At 37.1% G+C, this 27,958-nt stretch overlaps 1 protein-coding gene across 1 annotated transcript in view; it reads left to right on the top strand.

The window, feature by feature from the left end:
- The window catches only part of MCTP1 (multiple C2 and transmembrane domain containing 1), a 166,562-nt gene that overhangs the window by 73,350 nt on the left and 65,254 nt on the right, over window positions 1-27,958 (top strand). Inside the window, 5 exon segments of the mRNA XM_070743023.1 lie at window positions 3,369-3,471; window positions 13,535-13,637; window positions 13,994-14,095; window positions 14,417-14,491; window positions 15,863-15,982. Coding sequence (XP_070599124.1) covers window positions 3,369-3,471; window positions 13,535-13,637; window positions 13,994-14,095; window positions 14,417-14,491; window positions 15,863-15,982 — 503 coding nt within the window.

Genomic DNA, 27,958 nt, shown 5'->3' on the forward strand with positions numbered 1-27,958 from the left:
ACTGCCACCTCTGGAAATAACAGATTTGCAGTAATTCTAGTTGATGTTATATGGTGTGTAAACTTTGAAAAAGGAGTAAATTGGCTGAATTGCATCTTGTTGCTTAAAAATAATTCAGGAGTCTAGAAATTTAATAGCCAATTTGCTGTAGGCTGATGGGAAAAGGAACCATATGGTGTATTGGAAAACCTTGCAAACCAGAAACTTTAGATAGTTCAGTGGCAGAATGTGGCCTTTGCATTTATTCAAGTTTATACTTTACTTTTCTATTCATAGATACAGTGAACCCTCGATCATCGCAAGGGTTCCGTTCCAGGACCCCACGCGATGATCGATTTTTAGCGAAGTAGCGGTGCGGAAGTAAAAACACCATCTGCGCGTGCGCAGATGGTGTTTTTGCTTCCACTGCCGCCCGCCCTTCGCCCGCCCACCCCGTTGCTCGCGCCTGGGGTGCGCGCGCGTTTGGGGACTCCCTAGATCCGCTCCCCAGCTGGGGAGCGGATCTAGGGAGTCCCCACCGCGCGCGCGTTGCTGGGGAAAGCGCGCGCGTTGCTGGGGAAAGCGCGCGCGTTTGGGGACTCCCTAGATCCGCTCCCCAGCTGGGGAGCGGATCTAGGGAGTCCCCACCGCGCGCGCGTTGCTGGGGAAAGCGCGCGCGTTGCTGGGGAAAGCGCGCGCGTTTGGGGACTCCCTAGATCCGCTCCCCAGCTGGGGAGCAAATCTAGGGAGTCCCCACCGCGCGCGCGTTGCTGGGGAAAGCGCGCGCGTTGCTGGGGAAAGCGCGCGCGTTTGGGGACTCCCTAGATCCGCTCCCCAGCTGGGGAGCGGATCTAGGGAGTCCCCACCGTGCGCGCGTTGCTGGGGAAAGCGCGCGCGTTTGGGGACTCCCTAGATCCGCTCCCCAGCTGGGGAGCGGATCTAGGGAGTCCCCACCCCGCGCGCGTTGCTGGGGAAAGCGCGCGCGTTTGGGGACTCCCTAGATCCGCTCCCCAGCTGGGGAGCGGATCTAGGGAGTCCCCACCGCGCGCGCGTTGCTGGGGAAAGCGCGCGCGTTGCTGGGGAAAGCGCGCGCGTTTGGGGACTCCCTAGATCCGCTCCCCAGCTGGGGAGCGGATCTAGGGAGTCCCCAAACGCGCGCGCGTTGCTGGGGAAAGCGCGCGCGTTTGGGGACTCCCTAGATCCGCTCCCCAGCTGGGGAGCGGATCTAGGGAGTCCCCAAACGCGCGCGCTTTCCCCAGCTGGGGAGCGGAGCTGGGATGTCCCCAAGCGCGTGCCGCCCGCCCGCCCACGCCGTTGCTCGCGCCGCCGCTGGGGTCTTACGGGGGCAAGAGGGGGAAGACCCAGGGAAGCCTCTGCCTGGCGGGGAAACTCCACCATCTATGCATGCGTGGAAGGGCACGCATGCGCAGATGGTGGAGTTTACTTCCTGGTTGAAAACTCGCGAAATAGCCCTTTCGCGATACTTGAACACGCGAAACTCGAGGGTTCACTGTAGTCCAAATAGTTTTTAGTTCAAATTAAATGTAATATCATTAAACATACAAATCCAATGCTACCTCAAAAATGTAATGTTGCTTTATTTTAAAAATGAAGTAATGAACCGAGCTGTATTGATTTTGTTTTAATTATAGATTAATAATTTAAAATTATATTTATGATGTGTTGAATATTTGTTTGAAATATTTTTGTTTTTTTTTAAAATAATTTTTATCCAAAAGGTAAAGAGCTAAATTCTCAATATAAGAATTAATGAATTAATTCAAAGTACAGTTAAAAATAATAGTAAAAAAAGAAATCTATGATAAAGGCAAGAAAAAAAATTATGCCTTGTATGATTAAATCAACACACAGATTTATCTCACAAGTGTAAATGGGGAAAGATTACTGATTTATGCTTCATACAAAATTATGTAAAGAAATTATGTTTTGAGAACCAGTTTGGTGTAAATGTTAGAAGCCACGAGACTGTAAGTTCTAATACCGTCTTAAGCCAAAGTCAGCTGAGTGGTTTTGGGCCAGTCAATGGCTTTCAGACCTAGGAAACATGCAGTAGAAAGTCACTTATGAAATCTTGCCAATAAATATTCATACACCTTTTCCAGGAGGAATACCACCACCCCTGAAAAAATATACATTATGCAATTCAACATACTTAAAGCAATTATACCATGTTATTAAAGTTAATATCATGTACATTAACCTGTGATGGAATCTAAATCAGTGCTGCAGTATGAAAAAATATTAATTTATTAATAGCTTTATCTACATAATGATTGTCTAAAGTATGAAACAGTACAAATTACAATTTATTGGGGCTTCTTTGACGCCCTCATTTTGTGATATTTCATTACAGAATATTTTTAGGAGAAATAGTTGCCCAGTGTGTTATACTTCATATTAGGATCTACAGTATCTTGGCGATATCATTCTAATAATGGAGTTTAGTGGGAAACATTTGCTGTTCCATTTCTCTTGTGCTTTTGTTGCTTTTGTTGCAATTTTCATCTAATAAAATAGCCCTATCAGGACATAGATTATTTGAAAGATTTCAGTAAGATTTTATCTAAAATATTTCATTTGGCAATACTGTATATTTTACTCTAAATCAGTGGTTCTCAACCTGTGGGTCGGGACCCCTTTGGGGGTCGAATGACCGTTTCGCAGAGGTCGCCTAGGATCATGAGAAAAGACAAATTTCCCATGGTGTTAGGAACTATAGCTACTATTCTGGCGCTTTGGAGCATATTTTTACAATCTGACCAATCAGGCGTTTACAGTGGGGGTGTCCCTCTGACCTTCCTGCCAATGAGCTTAAAGCTCTGTTGGGAGAATTGGTGCTAGGCTTATGATTGGGGGTCACCACAAGATGAGGAGCTATTAAGGGGTCACGACATTAGAAAGGTTGAGAACCACTGCTCTAAATAGTGCTACAAATGTAGGCAAATGCTAGATAACAATTATGACATAGAATAATCTTTAAGAAATTTTAAAAATTAAATGGTAGATTGTTATCTGTTTCCTAGTACATCCTCCTTAAATTAAATTAACTAAATGTTAGTGCCTAATTGTTAAAATCTGAACTATGTAATATGTGGAAGAGCCATTATGCCGAATCTTGCTTGTAAATCAATTAGTTTGTAGCCTTTTAAGTTTTAGACATCATGTCATATCGTGTTGTTATATATTCAGCATGTTCATATATAATAAAATGCGTTAAGTATCAGGGCTGTATCGTCCTTAAAATTGGAAGGCAAAATAGTGGTAAGGCATGAAAATTGCTGTCTGGGTCTGAATTGTTAATTACGTAGAATGCCAAGATGATTTTAAGTTTCAAATTTGTGAATATCTCTGAAATTATATTTTTGCAGGTAAAAGTGATCCATTTTGTGTAGTTGAATTGAACAACGATAGATTGTTGACCCACACAATATATAAGAACCTTAATCCTGAGTGGAACAAAATCTTCACTTTGTAAGTCTTACCACACTTAAAATTTCATTTTCAAGTTTGATTGTAGTTTTCAAAATTATCAGAACTAAATTGTTCTAATTTCTTAAGTCCAGCAAATGTCTTTTGAATATACACATAAGATAATGAAATACAGTGATAACTTGTCTTACAAACCCCTCGTCATACAAACTTTCGAGATACAAACCCGGGGTTTAAGATTTTATTCCCTCTTCTTCCAAACTGTTTTCACCTTACAAACCCAAGCTGTCGCCACTGGGATGCCCCGCCTCCGGACTTCTATTGCCAGTGAAGTGCCCATTTTTGTGCTGCTGGGATTCCCCTGGGGCTCCCCTCCATGGGAAACACCACCTCTGGACTTCCATGGTTTTGCGATGCTGCAGGGGAATCCCAGCAGCGCAAAAACGGGCACTTCACTGGCAACGGAAGTCCGGAGGTGGGGTTTCCCAGCGAGAGGAGCCTCAGCGAAATTGCAGCATCACAAAAACACGGAAGTCCGGAGGTGGGGTTTCGAGGACTTCCGTGTTTTTGCGATGCTGCAATTTCGCTGAGGCTCCCCTTGCTGGGAAACCCCACCTGCGGACTTCCATTGCCAGCGAAGCACCCGTTTTTGCACTGCTGGGATTCCCCTGCTGGGATTCCCCTGCAGCATCACAAAAACACAGAAGTCTGGAGGTAGGGTTTCCCATGGAGGGGAGCCTCAGGGGAATCCCAGCAGCGCAAAAACGGGCGCTTCAGCTGGCAAAAGGGGTGAGTTTTGGGCTTGGACGCATTAATCGCTTTTCCATTGATTCCTATGGGAAACATTGTTTCATCTTACAAACTTTTCACCTTACAAACCTCATCCCGGAACCAATTAAGTTCGTAAGACGAGGTATCACTATACCTAGAAGCAATTTTTTTTGTCTTCAGTAAGGCTGTGAATTTTTTTTGTCTTCAGTAAGGCTGTGAATTTCATATGATAGTTCCAAAACATTTTAAAACTTTATCTGGCAAATGTAACCAAGTGTGTTGTTGCTAATATTCTGAAAAAGGGATCTCATTCATTGGAAACTTGGGGGCTTCCAAGGAGCTTCAAAGGTATCACTGTCCCAGAAAGCCTTTGGGAACAGTGAGGATTGACATGCCCTCACTGGGTGATATTATTATGGGATAGTATTGCTTTGATTATTGTTATTCTATTTTAATGTTTTTGTTACTTGACGTAAGTAGCTCAAGGCCATTTGGAACTGAGCAGGAAACAAGCTATAATAAACAAACTAAAAAAGTGCTATGTTTCTTTATATTGCTTTTTTTTTGTTAGGAATAGATTTGGGATTAGTATAGCAGAAGGATTGATCACGTTCAGCACTTTAACAATTTGTGCACCCCCAATACCCCAACGTCCTCTGAAATTTGGTGCATGACTTAGAGGAATTTATCAGAAGTTGCTTGGCTAAACTTTCCTAAGCAATTTAGGAAACCAAAGCTTTTCCTAATTCAACTGTAAACCATCTCCCCCAAATACCTTTCAAGTGATACCACTAAGCACTCTTCTGCAGCCCCTTTAAAGGTCAGGAGGCTAAGAAAGTTTAACACCTAAGACATGTCCATTCCTGTTATAAAGGACAGCCAAAGCTTAGACATAAATCAGAGATGTCAAAATATTAGGCTGAATAATTTGCTGAATTGGACATTCATAGCACAGTACTTCCTAACCAGTTATTGTGATGCTTCATTTAATAAAAGTGAGTTAGCTATAGGAAAGAATGTAAAAAGGCTTTGTAATATAACAATCTGATGCATTAGAAATAGTTTGGTAGATAACTTCTTTTATGCTGAGCACTGTTTTTTTTTTTAGTTTATGGAGCTTTGGAGCAGACCTTACAAGTTTACCAATGGAAATATTTGATTGTTTTTTAATTTGAAGAGTGAAAGATCATATTATTAGTGTAATTTCTCCTAATTGTATTACAATAAAAAAACAGATGTTTCATGTTCTGTGCTGTTTAATAATCCACTGAATATTTTGGATTTTGTTGTTGTTCTTGTTGAAGCCAAAAAACCCTAAAGGTTAGTAGAAGAACATTATATGATCTTCTTTCTAGTCCTACATGTCCAACATTCATACCAAACTTTTTTGGAAAAATGAGGGCAGAGTACTTGCAACTTCGGAGCCTCTGTAACAGTGATGGGCTACCAAAATTTTTACTGTGGGCGTGGCTTATGTATTTTGTTTCAACATCTTTCAGTGCAAATTGGATGTTCTGGGGTGGAGCTCCATTTTCGTCACCCCACTGTGTTCCCCCCCGTCTGGGCAGTAGCCTACCCCTGATTATTTACTATACAGTATAAAGTGTATGTACACACACACACACACACACAGAGAGAGAGAGAGAGAGAGAGAGAGAGAGAGAGAGAGAGAGAGAGAGAGTTCTTCTAAAATTATACACATTCAACCTCATTTACTGTGATAGGAAAATCATACCCAGAGCCCAGAAAGGGAAAAAAGAAAAGAAAAAATCAAAATTTTGCTACCGGTACTGCGTATCTGATCGTACCCGTAGGAGCCCAACACTGCTCTGTAACAATCATGGCTTCATTTCAGTCTGTTAATGGATGGATAGCACTAGTCATACCTTTAATCAGTCACGTTGAGAGATAGTCTGAACATGATTAGAAGTGCCACAGTGAATATCTCCTTATGATCAGACATGTGCACTTAGGCTTGCAAAATTCTGTTCATATAACTTTTCAATAAAATAAAATAGGTTTAGCTGGTTATGTTCTGTCTCATAAAGCTTAGCCACCTAGGTATTGGCAACCTAGTTACAATCGTTCACATTTAGTAACCCTTACATTTGGATTACATGATGCAGTCATTGTGCGACTGCCCTTGCATTTATTCCAAAAAATCTAATTTGGTGGAAAATGCTGAGAACAAGTTGCTAAGCAGAAAACTTTGCCATGTTCATGCTACATGTTGTGAAAGCAATTGAATTGGTTGCCTATTAGCTAATAAACCCAGTTCAAATTTTACTTGTGTAGACTGTGGAACCAGTTCAAACTTCATATTGTTAAGATTAAGGGAGATCACTATGTATGAAGCAGGAGTGACATTTTACACCTTTTCTGTTAGACGCCTGCACACTGAAATGTTCTACCTTAACATTTGTGAAGTGTCTGCCATGACATCTAGTATTTTACTTTTCATGCAAGCCTTCACCACTAATTTGTGGTTTGTTCTCCTTTCTCTCAGTTTTAGATTGAGCATTATTTTAGTATTACTCTAATATACTTTAGATTTTAATTACCGTATTTTTCAGTGTATAAGACGCACCGATGTATAAGACGCACCTAGATTTTAGAGGAGGAAAACAAGGAAAAAAGCATTCTGAATCAAATGGTGTAATATTATATTGTTTAATAAAATACCAGTGTAGCAGAATACTTTTTGCCACCATGTATACTTTTTAAAACCATGTACACTTTTTACAAACTACAAACTTGACAGCTTCAAGACTCGTGGACTTCAACTCCCAGAATTCCTCCACCAGTCATGCTAGGTCAGAAATGGGAGTTGAAGTCCACAAGCCTTAGACTTGCCCGGTTTGAAGACCCTTGCACTCCTAACCTCTAACTCAGGTGTCTTCAAACTTGACAGCTTTAAGACTTGTGGACTGCAACTCCCAGAATTCCTCCACCAGTCATGCTAGCTCAAAAATGAGAGTTGAAATCCACAAGCCTTAAACTTGCCAGGTTTGAAGACCCTTGCACTCCTAACCTCTAACTTGGGGGTCTTCCAACTTGCAGCTTTAAGGCTTGTGGACTTCAACTCCCAGAATTCCTCCATCAGTCATGCCAGACTCAACTCTCCTCCTGGTTCTTCCCCTCCCCATACCCACCCACCCCACGGTTCAGATTCACCCCCCCCTTCTGCTCTAGTTGGACTTAGAGCTGGCATTGCTCTGCAACTGCATGACAGCTCCAGGCTCTGAAGACATAGCAGCCATGAAGCCCAGCTGAGGAAAATCTGATGAAGATTATGCACCTGGGATCAGCTGTAGTGTGAGTTCAGATGGGGGTGGCTAGCTTTCCACCAGGTTCTTTTCTTTTAAAGAGAGAGAGAGAGAAAAAAGGGGGCGGTCAAATAACCAGCTTCTCTAAAGAAAGAAATGTGTATCTCCCATCAATTGCAGTGTAATTCTTTTCTTCTTTTTTTCTTTTTTTTCTTTTTTTCTCTCTTTACATTGCAATTGATGGGAGATAGCACATTTCTTTCTCTAGAGAAACTTGTTATTCACCCACCCCCTTTTCTCTGTCTCTCTCTCTTTAAAAGAAAAGAACCTGGTGGAAAGCTAGCCATCCCCATCTGAACTCACACCCCAGCTGATGCCTTCCTCAAAGCTTCCTTACATTGCAAGTAGAGCAATGGAAAAAAACCCTGCAAAGATTTAGGGCTTGGAAAACATTCTTTGCAGAGAGTAACAGTGAAAGAGCTGAAAGAAACTTACTCAGAGCAAGTTAGAGTAATGAAACAAATCCTGCAAAGACTTAGGGTTTGAAAACATTCCTCACAGAGAGAAACAATGAAAGAACCTGCGAGGTAAGAGCTGGGAAGATCGTTAGCAGCTAGTTAGGGCTGGGAGAAAAAAAGCTACATTCAATGTATAAGACGCACCCTAATTATCAGCCTATTTGGGGGAGGAAAAAGGTGTGTTTAATACACCGAAAAATACAGTTTTCCCTCGATTTTCACGGGGGATGCGTTCTGAGACTGCCTGCAAAAGTCGAATTTCCACGAAGTAGAGATGCGGATGTAAATACACTATTTTTTGGCTATGAACAGTATCACAAGCCTTCCCTTAACACTTTAAAACCCTAAATTGCAATTTTCCATTCCCTTAGCAACCATTTAGATTATTACTCACCCTGTTATTTATTAAAGTTTATTAAAAAGAATATTTATTAAAGGCAGATTAAAGTTTGGCGATGACATATGACATCATCAGGTGGGAAAAACCATGTTATAGGGGAAAAACCGCGAAGTATTTTTTAATTAATATTTTTGAAAAACCGTGGAATAGACTTTTCGTGAAGTTCAAACCCGCGAAAATCGAGGGAACACTGTATTGCAATCAACCTTGATATCTTAAATAAAATGTTAGTCACGGACAGACAAATGTATTTATTAATATATGTGTATTATCTAACATATACAATGTATTACATAAATATAGTAATATATTAAAATATATAAACGCCCTAGAAACCATATGGGTTAGTATAAAAGAAAAGAAGTGCAACACTACAATTGGAGTATACTACAGATCACCAAACCAATCAGATAAAATGGACAACCTTTTTACAAGCCAACTAACAGAAATATGCAACAAGCACAGCACAACAATAATGAGAGACTTTAACTACCCTGACATTAACTGGAAAACAAACTCAGCACCAAGTGGAAAGGCTGATAGATTTCTCACCAGTCTCGCTGATAACTTTCTAACCCCAAAAGTGGAAACAGGAACCAGAGGGACTGCAACACTCGACCTAATGTTAACAAACAGGGAAGAAATGATAGAGGGAATTGAAGAAGAAGGGACACTGGGTGAGAGTGACCATGTCAACTTCAAATTCAACATATTACAATCACCAACTGCTGTACCCAACACCACTAGAGTCCCAGACTTCAGAAAAGCAGACTTTAATAAGCTCAGAGCAAACCTGAAAAAAAAACCTGGAAGGAACTTCTAAAGGGTAAAACCACACAGGAAGCCTGGGAGGCCCTAAAAAACAGTATCATAGATGCCCAAAACAATATAATCCCCATGAAAAAGAAAAACAGGAAAACCAAAATGAAACCAGCTTGGCTAGACAAAGAACTCGCAGACAACATAAAAGAAAAAAAAGCCAAATACAAAAAATGGAAAGAAGGACTCATAACCAAAGCGGAATATCAGCAAACAGCCAAAACCTGCAAACAAAAAATAAAAACAGCAAAGGCCCAACACAAAAAATTCCTTGCAACGAAAGTCAAAGACAACAAAAAAAGTTTCTTCCAGCACATAAACAACAAGAAGAAAATCAAGGAAACAGCCACTACACTAAAAAACGAAGACAGTAATGAAATCACAGACAACAGAGACAAAGCACAGCTGCTCAACACCTACTTTGCATCAGTCTTCAAACAAAATGGAACCACCTACCAACCAACCTGCAAGTCTGCAACAAATAGCCCCGGGACCAAACTCAACATAGACAAAACACAATAAGGGACTACTTGTGGGAGCTCAACGAGTAGAAATCACCAGGGCCAGATGGAATTCACCCCAGAGTCCTAAAAGAACTGGCAAACATCATTGCGGAACCACTTCTCCTCATCTACCAAAAATCCTGAACCACTGGAGACCTTCCAGAAGACTGGAAATGAGCTGACATAGTCCCCATCCACAAAAAAGATAAAAAAAACTGACCCGGGCAACTACAGACCAATCAGTCTGACTTCTATACCTGGAAAAATACTGGAGAAAATAATTTAAAAACAACTTTGCCACTACCTAGAAACAAACAACATTATGTCCAACAGCCAGCATGGGTTTGTCAGAAACAAAATCATGCCAAACCAACCTCATATCATTTTTCAACACCATAACCAAATCAGTGGATCAGCACAACGCAGTAGACCTCATATACTTGGTTTCAGCAAAGCTTTTGATAAAGTTGACCACAACCTCCTAATCCACAAATTAGAAAAAAACAGGGTAGGTTACAACACATACAGATGGATAAACAGTTGGCTGTCCAACCGCACGCAACGAGTTGTCCTCAATGGTTCCAAATCCACATGGAAGAAGGTAGGCTGTGGGGTACCACAGGGTTCCGTCCTGGGCGTTGTACTCTTCAATATTTTCATCAATGACCTGGACGAGGGAGTAGAAGGGGAACTAATCAAATTTGCAGATGACACCAAGCTGGCAGAGGTAGCCAACACCCTAGAGGACAGGCTCAAAATACAGAAAGATCTAGACAGATTAACACTATGGGCCCACACTAACAACATGATGTTCAACGTCGACAAGAGCAAAGTCCTTCACCTTGGTAAAAAAAAAAACTAGACACACATACAGCCTGGGAGAAACCCCACTTAGCATTAGTGACTGCGAAAGAGATCTTGCAGTCTTGGTGGATAATCAACTAAACATGAGCCAGCAATGTGCAGCAGCGGCTATAAAAGCCAACACTATCCTAAGCTGCATCAACAGGGGGATACACTCCAAGACTAGGGAAGTATTAATACCACTCTACTACGCCCTGGTCAGACCACATCTGGAGTACTGCATCCAGTTCTGGTCACCACACTTCAAAAGAGACATTGAAACTCTGGAGAAGGTGCAGAAAAGAGCAACCAAAATGATTAGGGGACTTGAAACAAGACTTACGAAGAGAGATTGCGGAAACTGGGCATGGATAGCCTAGAGAAAAGGAGGGCCAGAGGGGACATAATAGCTGTATACAGGTCTATGAGGGGTTGCCACAGAGAGGAGGAGGCTACTCTATTCTCCAGAGCACCAGAGGGCCGGACGAGGAACAACGGCTGGAAGCTGACCAAGGAGAGATTCAACCTAGAAGTAAGGAAGAACTTCCTGACGGTCAGAGCGATCAACCAGTTGAACAACCAGCCTGCGGAGGTTATGAACTCCCCAACTCTGGACACTTTCAAGAGGAGATTGGACTGCCACTTGGCTGGGGTGCTTTAAGATGCCTGCTCAGGCAGGGGGTTGGACTTGATGATCTGCATGGTCCCTTTCAACTCTAACAATCAATCAATCAATTAATCAATCAATCAATCAATATATATTGAAATGCTTATGTCTTTAATATATAGCTTAACAATTGTATGGGTGTGGGTATTTCTCAGTATATTGAATCCAGAGATTCGTAAACAGAGATTGATAGAAATTTTCTTCCCGCCCATTCCTCCCCATCCTCTAGACCAGGACTGTTAAACTTGTCGCCCGTGGTCCAAATGCATCTCCACCCTTGCCATGCCCATGCTCAGATGTGCCACACTCAGGCCACACCCATGCTCAGTTACACCATACTCTGGCCATACCCATGCTCCCTTTAGCAAAGGGGGAAAAATTGTGATACGTCACATGACACTACCATGACGACACAAGTTTGACATCCCCGTTCTAAGGCTAAAACAACTGAAAATCATTTCCTGCTCTTACAAGCCTGTTCAGAATAGAGGGAATGAAAGTTAGTGGAAAATTGAATTGAATCTAAAAGTTGGATAATGTCATTAAGTTTGTCAGCGGTAAATTGGTTCTGTTTTACTTCAGAGATACTTATAAATGTTTCCATAAGTTTTATTTTTATTACTTCTAGCATTTATTTTTATAAGTAATTTCTCCTAATACGATTATTTTTCTTCTTATGCACCATGTTGCAAACTTTTATTTTCAGGACTCAAAATTCAGAAAACATATGTTTCCAATTTTCCTTTATATGATGCCGGTGCCTGGAAGCTGTGAGGGTCTGGATGAGTATTAACAGACTCAAGCTCAACCAGACAATATTGAATGGTTGTGGGCATTGCTTCCAAAGGACAATTTGAGCCGTCGAGTTCTTTCAATGAAATTTTAATTCCATTATCTGGCATTGGACCAGATTACCTCCGGAACCGCCTGCTACCACACGAATCCAAGGGACCGATAAGGTCCCACAGAGTTGGCCTTCTCCGGGTCCCGTCAACAAAACAATATCGGTTGGCGGTCCCCAGGGGAAGAGCCTTCTCTGTGGCAGCCCCGGCCCTCTGGAACCAACTCCCCTGGATATTAGAACTGCCCCCACCCTCCTTGTCTTTCGTAAACTACTCAAGACTCACTTATACCACCAGGCATGGGGGAATTGAGACACCTTTCCCCCAGGCTTTTTTATACTTTGTTTTATGTTTGGTATGAATGTGCTGTTTGGTTTTTTAAAATAATGATAGGGTTTTATATGTTTTTTAATATTAGATTTGTTCCACTACTATATTGTTTTTATTACTGTTGTGAGCCGCCCCGAGTCTTCGGAGAGGGGCGGCATACAAATCTAATGAATAATAATAATAATAATAATAATAATAATAATAATAATAACAACAACAACAACAACAACATCCTTTACAAAAAGAAGGGGTTGCAATTGGAGGCAAAGCTGTTCCCTATTGCTGCTTCCACAACCATTTATTTATTTATTTGATTTTTATGCCGCCCTTCTCCTCAGGGCGGCTTACAACATGTTAGCAATAGCACTTTTTAACAGAGCCAGCCTATTGCCCCACAATCCGGGTCCTCATTTTACCCAACTCGGAAGGATGGAAGGCTGAGTCAACCTTGAGCCGGTGATGAGATCTGAACCGCTGACCTGCAGATCTACAGTCAGCTTCAGTGGCCTGCAGTACAGCACTCTACCTGCTGCGCCACCCCGGCTCTTATTCAAGATGTGGACAGGCTAGGACTTCTTTCAAAGCTGCTCAATAGTTCCTTCCTTCAAAGAAGAATTGATGACCGCCAGAATCCAACTCCCAGTTCCCTTTCTAGATGCTTTGGGTAGCCCAGTGTGTAATATTTTAGAGAACTTTCTCTACTAATTTGATCTTACACATCTCAGAAATGTACTAGGTAACACGACAAGCTGATACCTCTATCACTCCAAAAGATCCATCTATCTGACATAAACTCAAACCAAATGCAACTGATTTTATCTGTGAAATGCTTAGCCAGGCGATCACAACTTATACTAATTGGTTCTTCCGGTCCATCTTTGCCTAATAGAGTCTGGGACACTCTAAATAGTGCAGCTGGCAGACATTCTGCAGACACAATAAGGGCAGGGAAGTATGTAATTGCCAAATGTTCAGTATTATGCTTGGGTTGTATTCCTATTTAAATTGATCTTCTTTTAGCCCACCTTTTCAGGTTTAAACTTTCAAAAATACATGTACTGTTTTATTTTTCTGGGACTTAGTGATGTCTTTTTGTTGGTAACCAGTTCAGTGACTTTGCACTTCTTTCTTCCTCACCCTTTGTAGCAATATTAAAGATATCCACTCAGTTCTTGAAGTGTCAGTTTATGATGAAGATCGTGATCGGAGTGCGGACTTCCTAGGCAAAGTGGTTATTCCATTATTGTATGTAAGTTGATATTATTATTGTTATTATTATCATCATCATTGCCATCATCATCTGCTCTGATTTTCTTTATTCTCATGGAAACAATCAGCACAGGCTGTCAATTCTCAACCCAGGTCTGTAATAGAAATACTGGAAAAATTTTTTTTTTAACATACTCAATTCACGGCCATGTTGAATCCCATGATAGTTAATTTTTCCTGACAGACTTGGTCCTGGTAATGAACAGGTACTTGTCAGAATTGCCACAGTTGTTTTGGGTTCTCTGTCAGTTTCAGCAGCTGGGGGTCAAAGGTCATGGAGGGAGTGTATTCAGTAGAGACTGTGAGACAGACGGCTGTCATGTCCTTTTCCTGCAGATTCAAAATGGTGAACAGAAAGCCTACGTTTTGAAAAACAAGCAGCTGACAGGGCCAACAAAGGGGGTCATCTATCTTGAAATGGATGTGATTTTTAATGCTGTAAGTCTTAACTTTGGCTTTTTTGTACTGCTAAAGAGTTCGGTTTCATGAAAGCTTTTGTTCCTGATTTGTAGAGAATTTTCTGTCATTCCTCATTTTCTCTAAACTTTGATATATGCTGCAGAATGCTCCTCTGCCACTGCCTGAGACAGTCACACTTTATCACTTCACTGCTGCTGCTGTAATATATACACAAGCATGAGCTTCTGGGCTTCATATTTCTAGCTTATAATCTTGGCCTTGCGATTTTGAAATGCTGTGATAATGGTTCTGAACGAAACATGTTTCAGTGCCTAAATATCGTGACATTCTGATGTTTAGGTGAAAGCCAGCATCCAAACAATAATGCCCAAAGAACAGAAATATATTGAAGAAGAAAACAGACTATCTAAACAGGTAAAGACTTAGAACTGCAACGTTTTGTGGGGGTGGGTTTTTTGGGGGGTGGGGGAGGGAATAAGCATCTAAAGCACTTTGTGATTTATAACAAAAGTTTATCTGGACACGTGAACACACACACCCAGGCACACATGCACACAGAGAGACATGCTCCACTCCCCAGCAAAAACTGAGCTTTGGAAAAGTGTCATGAGAACCACAATAAAGTCATCAGTTTTCCCCTGTGTATTGGGTTATTGCACAGGTGGCTGTAAACTTAGTCTACCATACATTTTGTGGCTAATTTGACCTACAGGAACTCTCATATTATTGTGGATTAGAGAATCTATCAGTCTTTTGTTCTCCTAGTTCGAATGCTGTGGTGCTTATTGGAATCTTAATTAAGGCAACAAATTTTTATTTGGCTCTTCAAAGACTGACACATTTATTTTTCCTGGATGTGTGTTTACTTTTACTAGCTGAAATATTTACTTACAAGCAGTGACTTTTTAAAAATGTTCATTTTGTTGAAGAATTGGCTAAAATAATATTATAACTAAATGTATTGTATATTTTTATGATTACAATTATGGTACCTATGTAGGTTCTAAATCAATCTGCTTTTCCAGAACTGATTCATAAACTGATTCTTACTTAAAATACAGAGTTGCTTTTAGTAAGGATTTTTATCAGCAGTCAGATAATATTTACATCATCATAAAATAAGCAAGTACCCTTTTGTAATATACATAACAAAATACTTTCAGTACAGTCCTCCCAGATTTTTAGAAATTAGTGGTCATATTAGGTAGATAAACTGTTTTTAAATAAAAACAGCTACAGTATTATACTTTAAAATGCAACAAGTTAGCAAGTTCTTTCCAGTGAATTTTATGAATAAATTCAAGTTAATATCTTTCCAAATGCTGGTGAAAATATCTAAACATTTTTTTAAAAGAAATGGTTCTTCCTGTCCTTGTAATTTTTTGTCATATATTAAATGGAAAAACAAGTAAAATTGCCTGAGAATCACTGTGTATGTGTTTTCATATAGCTAGTATAACATTTTGTTTCAAAAATCTGGATTAATATAGTAAATTTTTGAAACTCAGTGCCTGGAGCATGGTTACATATTCAGAATGGAAGCTTAGTAAGTACGGCAGCATTGTAATTTCTTCTATTATGTTGCACAGTGGAATAGTACAGCCTTTTATATTTTGCAATTACTGATAAACCTGTGGATACCTATTGACAGTTCCTTTTTTTGTTCTTCAATAATAGCACTTTTACTTTATATAGTGTATCCTTTTAGGATAAAATGTGAACACAGTCAGAATATATTCAACAGCACAAAGGAAGCTAACACACGTTCTCTTTTATCACCTCAAGCTTCTTCTAAGGAACTTTATGCGTGTGAAACATTGCGTCATGGTCATTATAAATGCTGCCTATTTTATAAATGGCTGTTTTGAGTGGGAGTCACCACCAAGAAGTCTGGCTGCTTTTATGGTATGATATTTTTTAATGTATTTAACAAATTATTATAATTTATGGCATGTTTAATGGCAAACAATCATTAATTTTGCACACAAGCTTAACAATTCCCATTTGTCCTTAAGATCAGTGGGAATGGCTAAACAGACCATAGAAGAATTTTCTGAGGTTTATTTAATCACTTCTGCTGGCAGGGGAAGCAAACCAGGAGCAGTCAGGTAGGATGCATCATCAGGTTACTTGTTCACCATAAACCAACATTGGATGTGCAGACACAGATAATACTTAATAGTCTCACACTGGTAACACATTATTAGCAACTATTCAGTAAGCAAGCAATAATAATGGACAAGTCAGTAGTTTTAGAATGGATGTGCACCTTGAATTACTGATCTTTAAAAAAATTATTTACTTATCAGGATTAAAAAGATTAATGCAGTCACTGGAATCTTTATTGTGTCATTCCCGATCAATTAGATTCCTGGTCATCAAAGACAAACTGTGATAGGGTTTTCTTGCTTCATAATCTTAATGTACAATCTACATCAGTTTTCTGGTAAAAGAGTTCTTTGCTGTGTGGGTAGATGTCTACAATTGTTCACACAATGAATGATACTAATATTGGAGGTGCTGAATTCTAGGTTTTTTATAAAACATTACTATACTAATAAGTACTAAGAAACTGAAATTGGTGTTCAGACATCTGTTTAACTCAAGGAATCATACAGGAGGGGTACTTTTCCTATTTGGAAGAGCTAAAATATGACTTACTCATGTGATTTCTCAACTTCAAACTTTTAGGGTGATATAAGAGATTATATAAATATAGCAACTTAACTGTTCCTGTAGATTGAAGTAAAAACCTTGTACAGTGGTCCCTTGACTTTCGCAGGATATGTGTTCCAAGACCGCCCACGAAAGTCAAATTTCTGTGAAGTAGAAACGCTCCCTTCCTTCTTCCCCCTCCCTCCTCCATTCCTGGTTTTACTTAACCCTAGAACCCGCAGGGACAGCTGGGGGTTTTGTTGCACTTGCTGCCGGTGTCTCCTATGGCGGCGGTGGAAGCACCGGTGCTCAGGGTCAGGGCAGGGGAAGGGGAAATTCAAGGCAAGAGGGATCCAGGCCAGAACTCAAAGCTGGGATTCCAGGCTGGTCAGCTAAGAGGTTGGACGCTACCATTAAGGGAGATGGCTTAGGTGGATGGGGGGGAAAGAGGCAGCTGCGCCCTTTGGTGCTTGAGGTGACACTGAGCTGTGGGCGGAGGCTACCAATGGGTTGTGACGGGCCCACCACAAGCTATCTCCGTGATTAGCGCGCAGCCCCCTGACCCAACAATGTCATCAGCTCCTCCCCCCTCGGGCGAGTTAGGGTGGTCTTGTCCACCCGCAAGGCTCGGCTTCAAGTGGAGCATACCAATGGTCTGAGAATTAAAGGGGAGGGATCAGGAGGCTGGGGCAGAAGCGGAGCTTTTATTTAAAGAAGCAGGATGGCTGAGGTGGAGGGGAGGAGGAGAGTTAAAATGCACAGTACTGTACATCGGGCGGCTGTGGGAAAACCCGTGATGTTCAAAAAAACCCGTGGAGTATTTTTTTCATTAATATTTTTTGAAAACCCGTGGTATAGCCTTTCTGCGAAAGTCAGACCCACGAAAGTCAAGGGACCACTCTAATATAAATGAAAGACAATTTTATGGAGAACACTATTTGTGATAGCTTTATATTATCACATTTAGAGGTTGCATTCTTCTTAGTACCAAGTTGCTGATAAACAACCTGACCAGGCTATTGCCATCATCAGTGTTTTAAATAAACTATTGTTGTAGAATATAACTAATATAGACACGTTGATAAATATATATATTTTAATTTACATTAAGCCATTTGATTTTCATGGGTTCTGGTGTCTCACTTTGGGATTCTACATTGGTCAAGGTAAAACAAGACATAACAGACAGTGGTGGGTTCATACCAGTGCGCTAGGATACTCTGTTCCTGTAGCTGCTGTCAGATTGCGGCAATTTGCATGTGACCACTCCCGTGCCGTCTTCACTGGTCTGTTGGGTGGCGCCATCTTTTTTCTGAATTTTGGGGCTTTGCAAGGGGACGTGCGCACACATGAGATTTCAGTATTGTTTTGCTTTCATGCATGCGCAGAAGCAAAAAATCTCCAAAATCACACATGTGCGAGTGTCCCCTCATGAGATTTTGGCATGTTTTTTGCTTCCTATGCATGCCCAGAAGCAAAATTGTGTGAAGGACACGTGCGTGGCTGCACCCTCATCAGGAAAATGTGGGCGCAGCACAACGGTATGCAGGTAATTCAACCCCCCGCTGATAACAGGTTTTAAGAAGGAATCAAAATATAGAACCTTAACATTTTAAAATAATAATACGGTATGATCTTCATATAACATTATTTTATGTTGATACCTTCTAGGTAGCATCTGAATGTTTTCAAGGTCTTTTGATGTAGGGCAGCTAATATGTGTGCTTATAGTCAAGATTTTTATTATTGACTTACCATAAGGTAGATTTCAATAATCTACTGTCAAAGAGCCACAGTAATAGAGAGCTTTTTATTATGACTCATTTTCAGTAACAATTATATCTCTGAGCATATTTACTTATTATAGAATTGCAACCGACATCTACTGTTCTGCAAAATTTAAACTGTTTCAAATACTTTTGAAGTAATAACGTTTTAATGGTTCTAACAAATTGGAGAGTATATGAGCAACATGGATAAAAGCAAAGTGGAATCCCATTTTTAAAAAATTCTTACAGCTGCTTGAGAAGAGAGAATGAACAAGCAACATATTTCTCAAGTCACAGCAGGTACTAGTACCTAGCCATTCTCAAAAAAATAAATATTAGACCTGATTAAAACTTTGAAAGGGAGACAACACAACGTTACAAAATTACAGTCTAGACTGAAAAGTGAAATGTCTTGAACAAAGGAAAGGGGCGGCATACAAATCTAATAAATACAATAATAAATACAAATCAGTTCCATACAGTTTTCTGGAACAAAGCATGGATATATTCATGTAGTCAATGTCCACTCAAGGGAGATTTTATTACTTAACTTCCACTAATGGGAATTTTCTGCTGGATTTTGGTTTGTTCCAATAACTGTGAAGTGTTTGGTTCAGATAACATTTTCCAATAGATTTAAATAGTATAGAAATAAATGATATAGTTTTTCCTCCAATAGGTATTTTTCCCAAATATTATATTGATCATAACTAAGCATTCAGTTTACAAAACTAACATAATTTTTTAAATATTAACTTTTTTGTTCAAGCTTAAATAAAAAAATTGGATTACTTCTATGGAATTTTAACATGCAATTATTCAAAATACTTTTATGTATATTTAACATATGAAGGCAACTTCTTACATAGAACTTAGAAGAATTATCTTTGTAAAAGTCTAATGTAACGATCATTTTGTAGTATCAAAATGTCTTCCAACTTGGATTTAATTCTCTTCCGCTCTTCGCCACATATTCCTGTACTTGTAGAAGTTGGATAGTGTAATGCTTTGGGGCAGATGAGGATGTCTGCAACCTTTTTACTCCACTGTCGTATTACTATAATGGGCTGAAAAATAATTGGATAGCTAAGATTTAAGTAAAAAGAGGCACTTCAAGATGAAATAGTGAATTAGTTTGGCAGACAAATTTTGCTCTGTAAATAGGTTTGTGGATAATTTGTGGCACTTTGGACTATTTTGAATTGTTTTAGCATTTTCAGTTGTTATACATTAAGTGTTGCTATGTTAACATTAACATTTGATATTTTACACATTTATTTCCGGCATTGCTATGTGGTCTTTGGGGAAATGTGCTCTAGTGCTACATGAAAGAGACATAATATTGATCAGGTAACATTTCAGTTACACTTATGTATGTTGCAAAATTAATGAAAATGCCAGGCAAAAATGTCAGAGTGCACAAAAAGGTAAGATTTGAATTTGGGCAGTTTAATGAAAAGTTTAAGATTTATGTTACAATATGTCCTTTTAGCCTACAGTGTAGAAGTTATAATACAATAATTGCTGTGTTACTTGAAGGAATATAAAGTCTTAGTTTATAAAAAGTGTTATCTCAAATTACTTTATTTGGTAGAAATAGTCAAATCTTGTTCTAAATAACAACAGTCCTTTCATATAAGAAAAAAGATACAAATATGCCACATTTTTTCAAGAGCTTGGAAGATTATGTAGTTGTCTTCTTTTGATTTTAGCCAACAATCATCTGCAACCTGCTTTAGATTTTTAAAGTAAATGTAAAGCAGTTCCAGTACTTTTTTTTCCTGTTTTAATGCTCAGATTTATTTAGCTTAGGTTTGTACATATTTATGTAAACCATTTCTGTGTTTAACCACCACACATGAAAAACTAGAGTTCCATCTTGAAATGATTAAGGCCTTAAATTGTCATTACAAGTTTATGATTAATGGGGGATTCGTAGGATAACAATATAATAGAGAAACACGAACATTATTTAATAGATTCATTTTTAGTAGAAATGCCAAAAAAGACAAAAAATAATAATTCATATAGTATACCCCAGTGTATAAAGAGGTATTGTCATTTTTATTTAGTTATATTATTATACATAGCAATGTTTCTCTAGGAGCTCAGGATGCTACACGTAGAATTCCCTCCCCTAATTTTTTTTGCAATAACCCTTCTATTCATGAGTAGAGAGTGACTGACTTACAAGTCATCCAATTAATTTCATTGGATGAGTTTATATTTGATCCTGGACCACCATAGTTAGAGTCCAGCAATAACCATTACATAAAATAGCTTTTATTTCACTAATAAATAAATAATTAGGAAAAAGGCTATAGACTCAAAACATTGTATTTCCCTCTCTCTCTATTATTTTACTATATATTTTTAATTTAACATTATTTTCTCATAGAGATTTCTAAAAGGAACTTTCCTTGAAATAAAACTGTAGCAGTTGAACATCTTCTGGACCATAAACCTGGGCAGATGGCATACATCTGTTATTACCATAAAAGTGTACTGAGATTTTCCACAGTTACAGAACATATTCACATTGAATAGCTGTGACAATTTCAGTCTGTGTATTCTGAGAGAATAACATTTATTGTTAAGTTCAGAAACCTGTTTGTAGCATTTAACCATAGTCTTTTGATTCAGAGCCTTTGGTGCCAGCCCACCAAAACAGCTACTCCTCTGGACCTGAGGTTTGGCAGGGCTGCATCAATTCCACATAAGGGAGATAGTTTGGAACTAAAGGAGGTGACACATAAGACACATAAAATTATATGGAAGTACATTCCATATCCATACTGAGTAATTGGATTTAAAACTGTTTCTTTAAAAGAAAATAATATACTAATTTATTTTGTATCAATATTTAAATATTCAATTTAATAATTTAGGCAGACAATCACAGAATTCCATGTATAAGAGAAACTGCTTCTAATAAATTAGGAAGAGGGATTTGCTTCATGTATACAAATAAGAATTGAATTTGAAAAACTTTTTTATTGCAGAAAATAGTTTATTTTCATGATCTGAATCTTCTGTTTTACCACAAATTGCTATTCTCTTTGAATGGGATAGGGATCGTGTCGGGGATTGAATACACATACCTGTAAACAACCAAGCTGTAGATGAGTTGCTATTCGGATTTTTGAAAATGTTCCTTTCTTCTTGATTCATTAAGTGCATTAGATCTGTTCTCATACAGTAAGGAAAATAGTTAATTTGATGATGGAAAAACTCAGGCTATCTCATTCATAAATAAATATCTTGATATCCACCCCACCCCCTGCCCCAGGTTATGGCTTTATTCCTGTTCTTTTTCTTTATTCCTGTTCTTTTTCATATTCAGTTCCATTTGCTGAAATAATGCTTAGCTCTTTTGCCTTGTTTTTATGTACACCTCAAATGTTCTTGGTTATCTACTTCATTTGTTTTTAGTCTGAGAATGTTTTTGAATTTCCAGGTATAAGGTGAAATTTTAAGTAACAGCGAGCCTTCATTAACTTAAGTTTACTTAATTTACTTAAGTTTCTTATTTAAATATAAATGTAGCAATCTTGTAGGAAAAATCCCTTTACGGTATAAGCAGGTGTTTTTTTTAAAAATATAGAAATTCAACATGAGTAATGAGTTTATTCCATCCATCTGGGCAGAAATTTATTTATTGCAAAATTTTAAGGGAAATATTCTGGAAGAGGGATTCGATTGAAATCACTTTTCAGAAAATAATAGACCTCTTAATTTATGTGGAAGAAACAGGAAATTCTAAAATATTCTATTTGAAATACAAAATTGTATTTGACAAATGCTTTCTTACACATGAAATTAAGGAAAAGGCTATTTAAAACTTTATTTAACAGGGGGAAAAGCCATTATGTAATAGTTTTTAGGGCAATCTACAACAATTTTAATATCCTTAGTTTTTCAAACAATCTTAGGAATGTTCTGTGTAAAAATAACAATTATAATTCGTAGCTCATCAAAGTAAAAAGGAAGTTAAAAATACATTAAAAAAGGTACTAACAATAATTTGTTCTGAAAAAAAATGAACCTGCTTTTAAAGGCCAACATGGAATTAGAATATATTGAAAATGCAATTAATGTCAACCACATAGTAGCCTTCATTACTCTCAGAACTACTGTATGTAGGCAACAAGAATACCATGTTTCCATTCAAATTATAATGGCCATCTTCCTTAACTAGAAATGACTCATTAATGGGCCAATTCAAGTTCCTCTCTACCTCATTAAAATGATAAAGCCAAAAAGAAGAAAAAAGGCCAATCTAACATTAGTCGATCACTGTCTAAAAACTAAAATCTGCTGCAAGTGAAACTTGACTCCTGGTGACTTCATGGGCATGCATACTTACTGCATACTGTTGATGTTATGGTATAAATAATTGCTCTTGTGGAAGTAATGCATGCAATATGCTATTACATGTGCTTTAATTTCAAAATAAAACTATGATATTTGATGAATCTCTCATGACCATCTTTACATCTGCCTACATAAACACATTAAATAAAGATTTTAAAAATATATCCCTCTGAAAGCTGCAGATCCTTTAGGCCACCCCTGATCCTTATCGTTTTAGAATACTTTGCATGCAGCAATAAACAATATTCCTCCTCTTACTTTTCTGTAAGATTGTCACCTAGTCAGTGTTTTGTCCTGTAATGAAATCAGTGTGTGTGGGCAGTGTCTCTCTCTTTTTTCCCTTCCTGTTTATAATGGGTGAGATGGGGAAAAAAGACTCCTCTCTTTCATTTCATGTAGTGTTTAATCCTAGTGATTCTCTCCATATCATCCCTACCAGGGTGGTTTAGCTAGCAGCATTTCATTTGCCTCCCCCCCCCCCCCCTGTCTTTGCTGCCATAAAGCTTTGCAACTCCCATCCTTCATTCCTAAGCTCTTTGTTTACAGCACTTTCCTTCTCTAGCCTGTTCTACTTGCTGTGCAGATCAAGGCAGAACAAGCAGACTAGAGTGTTTTCTGGGCTGGGCTGAGAAGAGATAGCAAAAACCAGTTGATGGGAGGCGGGTATACCTACTTATCTTACCTCTGAAAGGCAAATGCACATGGTTTCAGTTTGAATTAAAAGATAAACAGGAATTATGCTGCAACTAATTCTAAATTAAAATGAAGTTGTAACTAATGAATGCTTCAATCCTTTATGAACAAGTGTTCCATTGGAAGAAACTCTGTGTATGTTTAATAACACAAGGTTTGTGCAGTCCGTAGTTGCAATATCAATGCTATACTATTAGCCAAAAGAGCAGGAATAAATACAAGTAATGTAGTATTGATGCATAAAAACAAAAAAGGCCATATCTATATTTTAAAAACTCAACTATTAAGCAGATTTAATTGTTTCTGGTCAGGAACGTACATACTAATAGATCTAGTTTATATGTTTTATATCCAGTTTACATGTTTTATGTGTACTTAGGCTGTACAAATAACTTCCTTTGAACTTTTATTAGTTAATTATTTGGGATGCAGTTCACAGTATCCCAAACTTAGTATTTTTTTTAAAGCTGGAAGGCAGTCTGTGAAGTTAGTATTATTTCAGGAATTATTAGTTTTGTAATCTTTTGCAGCTAAAATTAGCAACTATCAGAATATTCTTACAGGACAGTTTTTCAGTGAAGTGGTATTTGTTTCTCTGCTTCTGTGCTGAAAGTGGATTTGTATATCTTCTTTCCTTAAGCAGATATAATATGTATCTATTTCAGTGACTGAGCATTTGAGTGCACCAATGCAAGTCATAGCTGATAACTCGGGCAGCCCATCTCGCACTACTGTAGAACCGTATCATTGAACTGTCTGGAGTTACCTACCCAAGAAACAATTACTCTATTAGGGTCAAATACCCTTTCACCTTTCTACCTGAACACCTGCAAATTGAGCTGTATCGCATTCAGAATTTTAAGAACAGAGCCATTGTAAGGGGGTGGTTTGTTTCTGGGAGAAAATTATGCCAGTTCTCTCTTAAATGAAAGACAAGTCTGTTGTTACTTAAGGGATATTAGGCTTCACTGCATTTTTGAGAAAAACAAATTTGCTGTAACTTTATCTATAATGTATTGAATGAGTGCAAATAGACTTGATAGCATGTATAGAAGAGTAAGAAAAATAAGAGTTTGTTAAAGCAATGAAAGGGATTTGTAACCCTTATATTTCTAAGGGATACCATATCAGAATCAAGGGTTAGAAGGGGAAATGTCTTAATTACAGCATGAACATTAAATACCTGCACAGTAATTTACCCGAAAATATAATCAAAGAAGGATGCTGTATCTATTCTAAACTCACAATGAACTTACACATTTCCTGAAAATAACTAGGTTGATGGTCTTTGATTTAGAGGTTTAGTTAGTGAGTTATTATAGTAAGACTAAAGCAAAAAGGTAACTGCTAAAGTGCATGAATTTTCAATGTGATAATGCCTTATACTTTCCTTTGCTAATTTCATTATTTTATCTTTTATTTCAAATATAGTTAAGATATATAAGTACATGTTTATTCTTCATTTTCCTTCATTATTGATAATTTGCAAAGCAAACTATCACCTGCTATTTTTATTAGGAATTTGAGGTTTTGGCCAGAACTTTGAAACAATTTATAGAAAAAATAAATGTCTTAAATTTTATCTAATTGTAAAATGAACTTTAAGTTATACTAATAAACACATTCAGTTGAATTGGGTTTTAAATTGAAATAAATAAATGTATTAAGCTAATAGACTATATGTCTCCTTTAAGTACTATGCTATACAACTCCATTCAAATTTGTATACGATTCATGTCTTATTGTTGCATTTTAGAAGTTCCAGTTTATATACAGTATTCTATGTATAAGATATATGTTTGCCAATTTAATTGCCAAAGTGTTGCATCCTCATAAAGGATTTTGTGATATAGAAGGTTTTATTTAGATAAATGTTGTTTCATCTCATCTCATTCATCTCTTTAATGTTTACTGATTTTTGTGCATTTTAACTTTTTTAAAAATCAACCATAACAATGAGATCTTATGTAATAAAATATCTATATAAATTATATCCCACCTTTATATATATATCAATAATTTTGGCAGCAAAAAATCAAAGGAAATTAATTGGTTTTCTTTAAAAAATATTTTTATGAATTCCATATGAAACAAAATTCACTTGTATTTATGTACATATTGAAAAAAATATTTCCAAATCATGAAAGCGGTATTAATGTTCTCATGTTGTGGCCCATCAAGATTACAAATTACACACAGCATAGAGAGATTGAAGCAATGAAATTATATATGATATATCCATCAAGGGCAAGATAACTGACCTGAGTATTTGAGAGTTTTCTAACTCATATATTCTGGTAATAAATTATTCAAATTAAATGTTTCAAGAAATATGATGTAACTGATATGCTGGAGATAAATACATTTTCAAAAAACCCCTACATTCCTATTTCTTTTCTTTTTTATCTAAAACTGTGGTGTTGTATACATTTAACTCGAGTAAGCTCATTTTATTTAGTTGAAGCTGATCCTATGACTTTTATGCTGACATAAATCTCACTTAATAATTGCTTTTGCATAATAAATTTCAAACCGTATTTTAAAGCTGTAATCCTTTGTGTAATATACAAATTGTGAAATACACAAATTGTGTAATACGCAAATTAATGGACATAAAATCTGTTGTAAGTATGATTTCTGAATAAACATAGAATTGGCCATTAAAATGCAAACCATAGTCAATACAAATTTGATTTCAGAAGAATGAAAGACAATAAAAATCTTTGTTACTTTGAAAGAATCATGGATGTCTCTCACCTCTTCTGTTCCTGTTTAGAAAATGCAAAGTGTGTTCCTGGATGACAGAACAGATCAATGTTTACATGAGATTTAAATTATTTTAACATATCTACAGTACTTTAATATAACTACATATAATGTTATGGTGTAGAAATTAAAAAGTTTGATTTTACTGATGTGTGGCTGATCCTTTCAAACATTCTATCCAAAATAGATTAGATAAAATGTTAGCATTATCTAAAGTTTAAAACACCATAGTCATAGCCCAAAATTTGATTAGAATGATTTGTTATATCAAGGTTTTTCTTTTATTTAATGCTTGTCTTTGGTATAGCCTTTTAAAATTTTCTAACAGTAACCTTGGCTGCCATACAACAAAAATGAAATATCAAAGCATTATAGATTAATGACAAGTCACAAATCTTAGAGCTTAATGCACCATCTTATGTCTTATAATTGAAAGTTCTGTATTCTTTTATAGAGTTTAAGTATCATATAATTTAAAAAATCAGAAACATTTCAGAAAAGTTCTACCCTAAAATATTTTCGATGTACATTTCTTCTTTTCTTCCAAAAAATACATTATGAGTTTTTTTGTTTTTTATTTGTTTGAAGATAATTATGCTTTTTGTTAAAAAAATTATAAGGGAAATGCAAATAAGAACAAGCTTTTCTCTTAATTCACATTCATTTAAAAATATACCTGTTTGAAGTGTAGCATTAGTAATAGCAGATTAAAGGATTAGCTAAAATTTGAACAAGAATATTATTTATATGTGAAATGCAATTTTAATATATAAACAGAATTTTTATTCCTAGAATTTAATTTTATGGTCACGATAAAATATGAGATGTGTGTTGGAGTCAAGTTTAATCATTTCAATTCTAAAACTGGACTATTTTGTACTTAGTTGTTTCATTTTTTTACAGTTGAAACTATTGTCAGATTCATTCTTAAATTGTTTTTACTAAATTAATATTTGTTTTAAAAACATGTACCTTGAACATATACCGAAATTTTAGTAATTTTTTTAAATGACAGTTTTTAAAAATAGTTTTCTGCATGGAATATGTAAAACAGTTTAAAAATAAAGTGTAGTTAATATTTAAAAATATTTTTTCAAATTACATTATTCTAATTTGTTGCAATTATATTCAACAGTTGAAATTTGTATGCCTGAGGGTTATTCTTGTAATTTAATAAAATACTGTATAGGGGGGAGTTTCAAAAGGCTTATATTTGTTTCTTTTTAGATGATAAAAGTTAATGAATGGAATTAACCTACTAAATATGAATATATATTAAACTAAAACATTACACATATACCAAGTTTTGCTATTGCTTTTGAATGATTTCCAAAACAGGTGGCTAATAGTTATATATTGACATATAATAATATGCAAAGATACATATATTAATCTGCCTGCTTGTAATATAATAAGACACGTATAGAATTAAATGCCATGCTTGATTTAGAACTACATATTAGTCTTATGCTCAGTAAAAGTATTTTAATAATTATAATGAATGCATATATTAACTAGCACACATATTAATCATTTTTATTATTGACTTACATCAAATATTTATCTTCTCATGTAGAAAAACATAATTATTGAAAGTGTATTATGGAACAGTCAGTGTGAAGTA

The sequence above is a fragment of the Erythrolamprus reginae genome, chromosome 2 (genome assembly GCF_031021105.1).
Source record: "Erythrolamprus reginae isolate rEryReg1 chromosome 2, rEryReg1.hap1, whole genome shotgun sequence".
NCBI classification, from domain to species: Eukaryota; Metazoa; Chordata; class Lepidosauria; order Squamata; family Dipsadidae; genus Erythrolamprus; species Erythrolamprus reginae.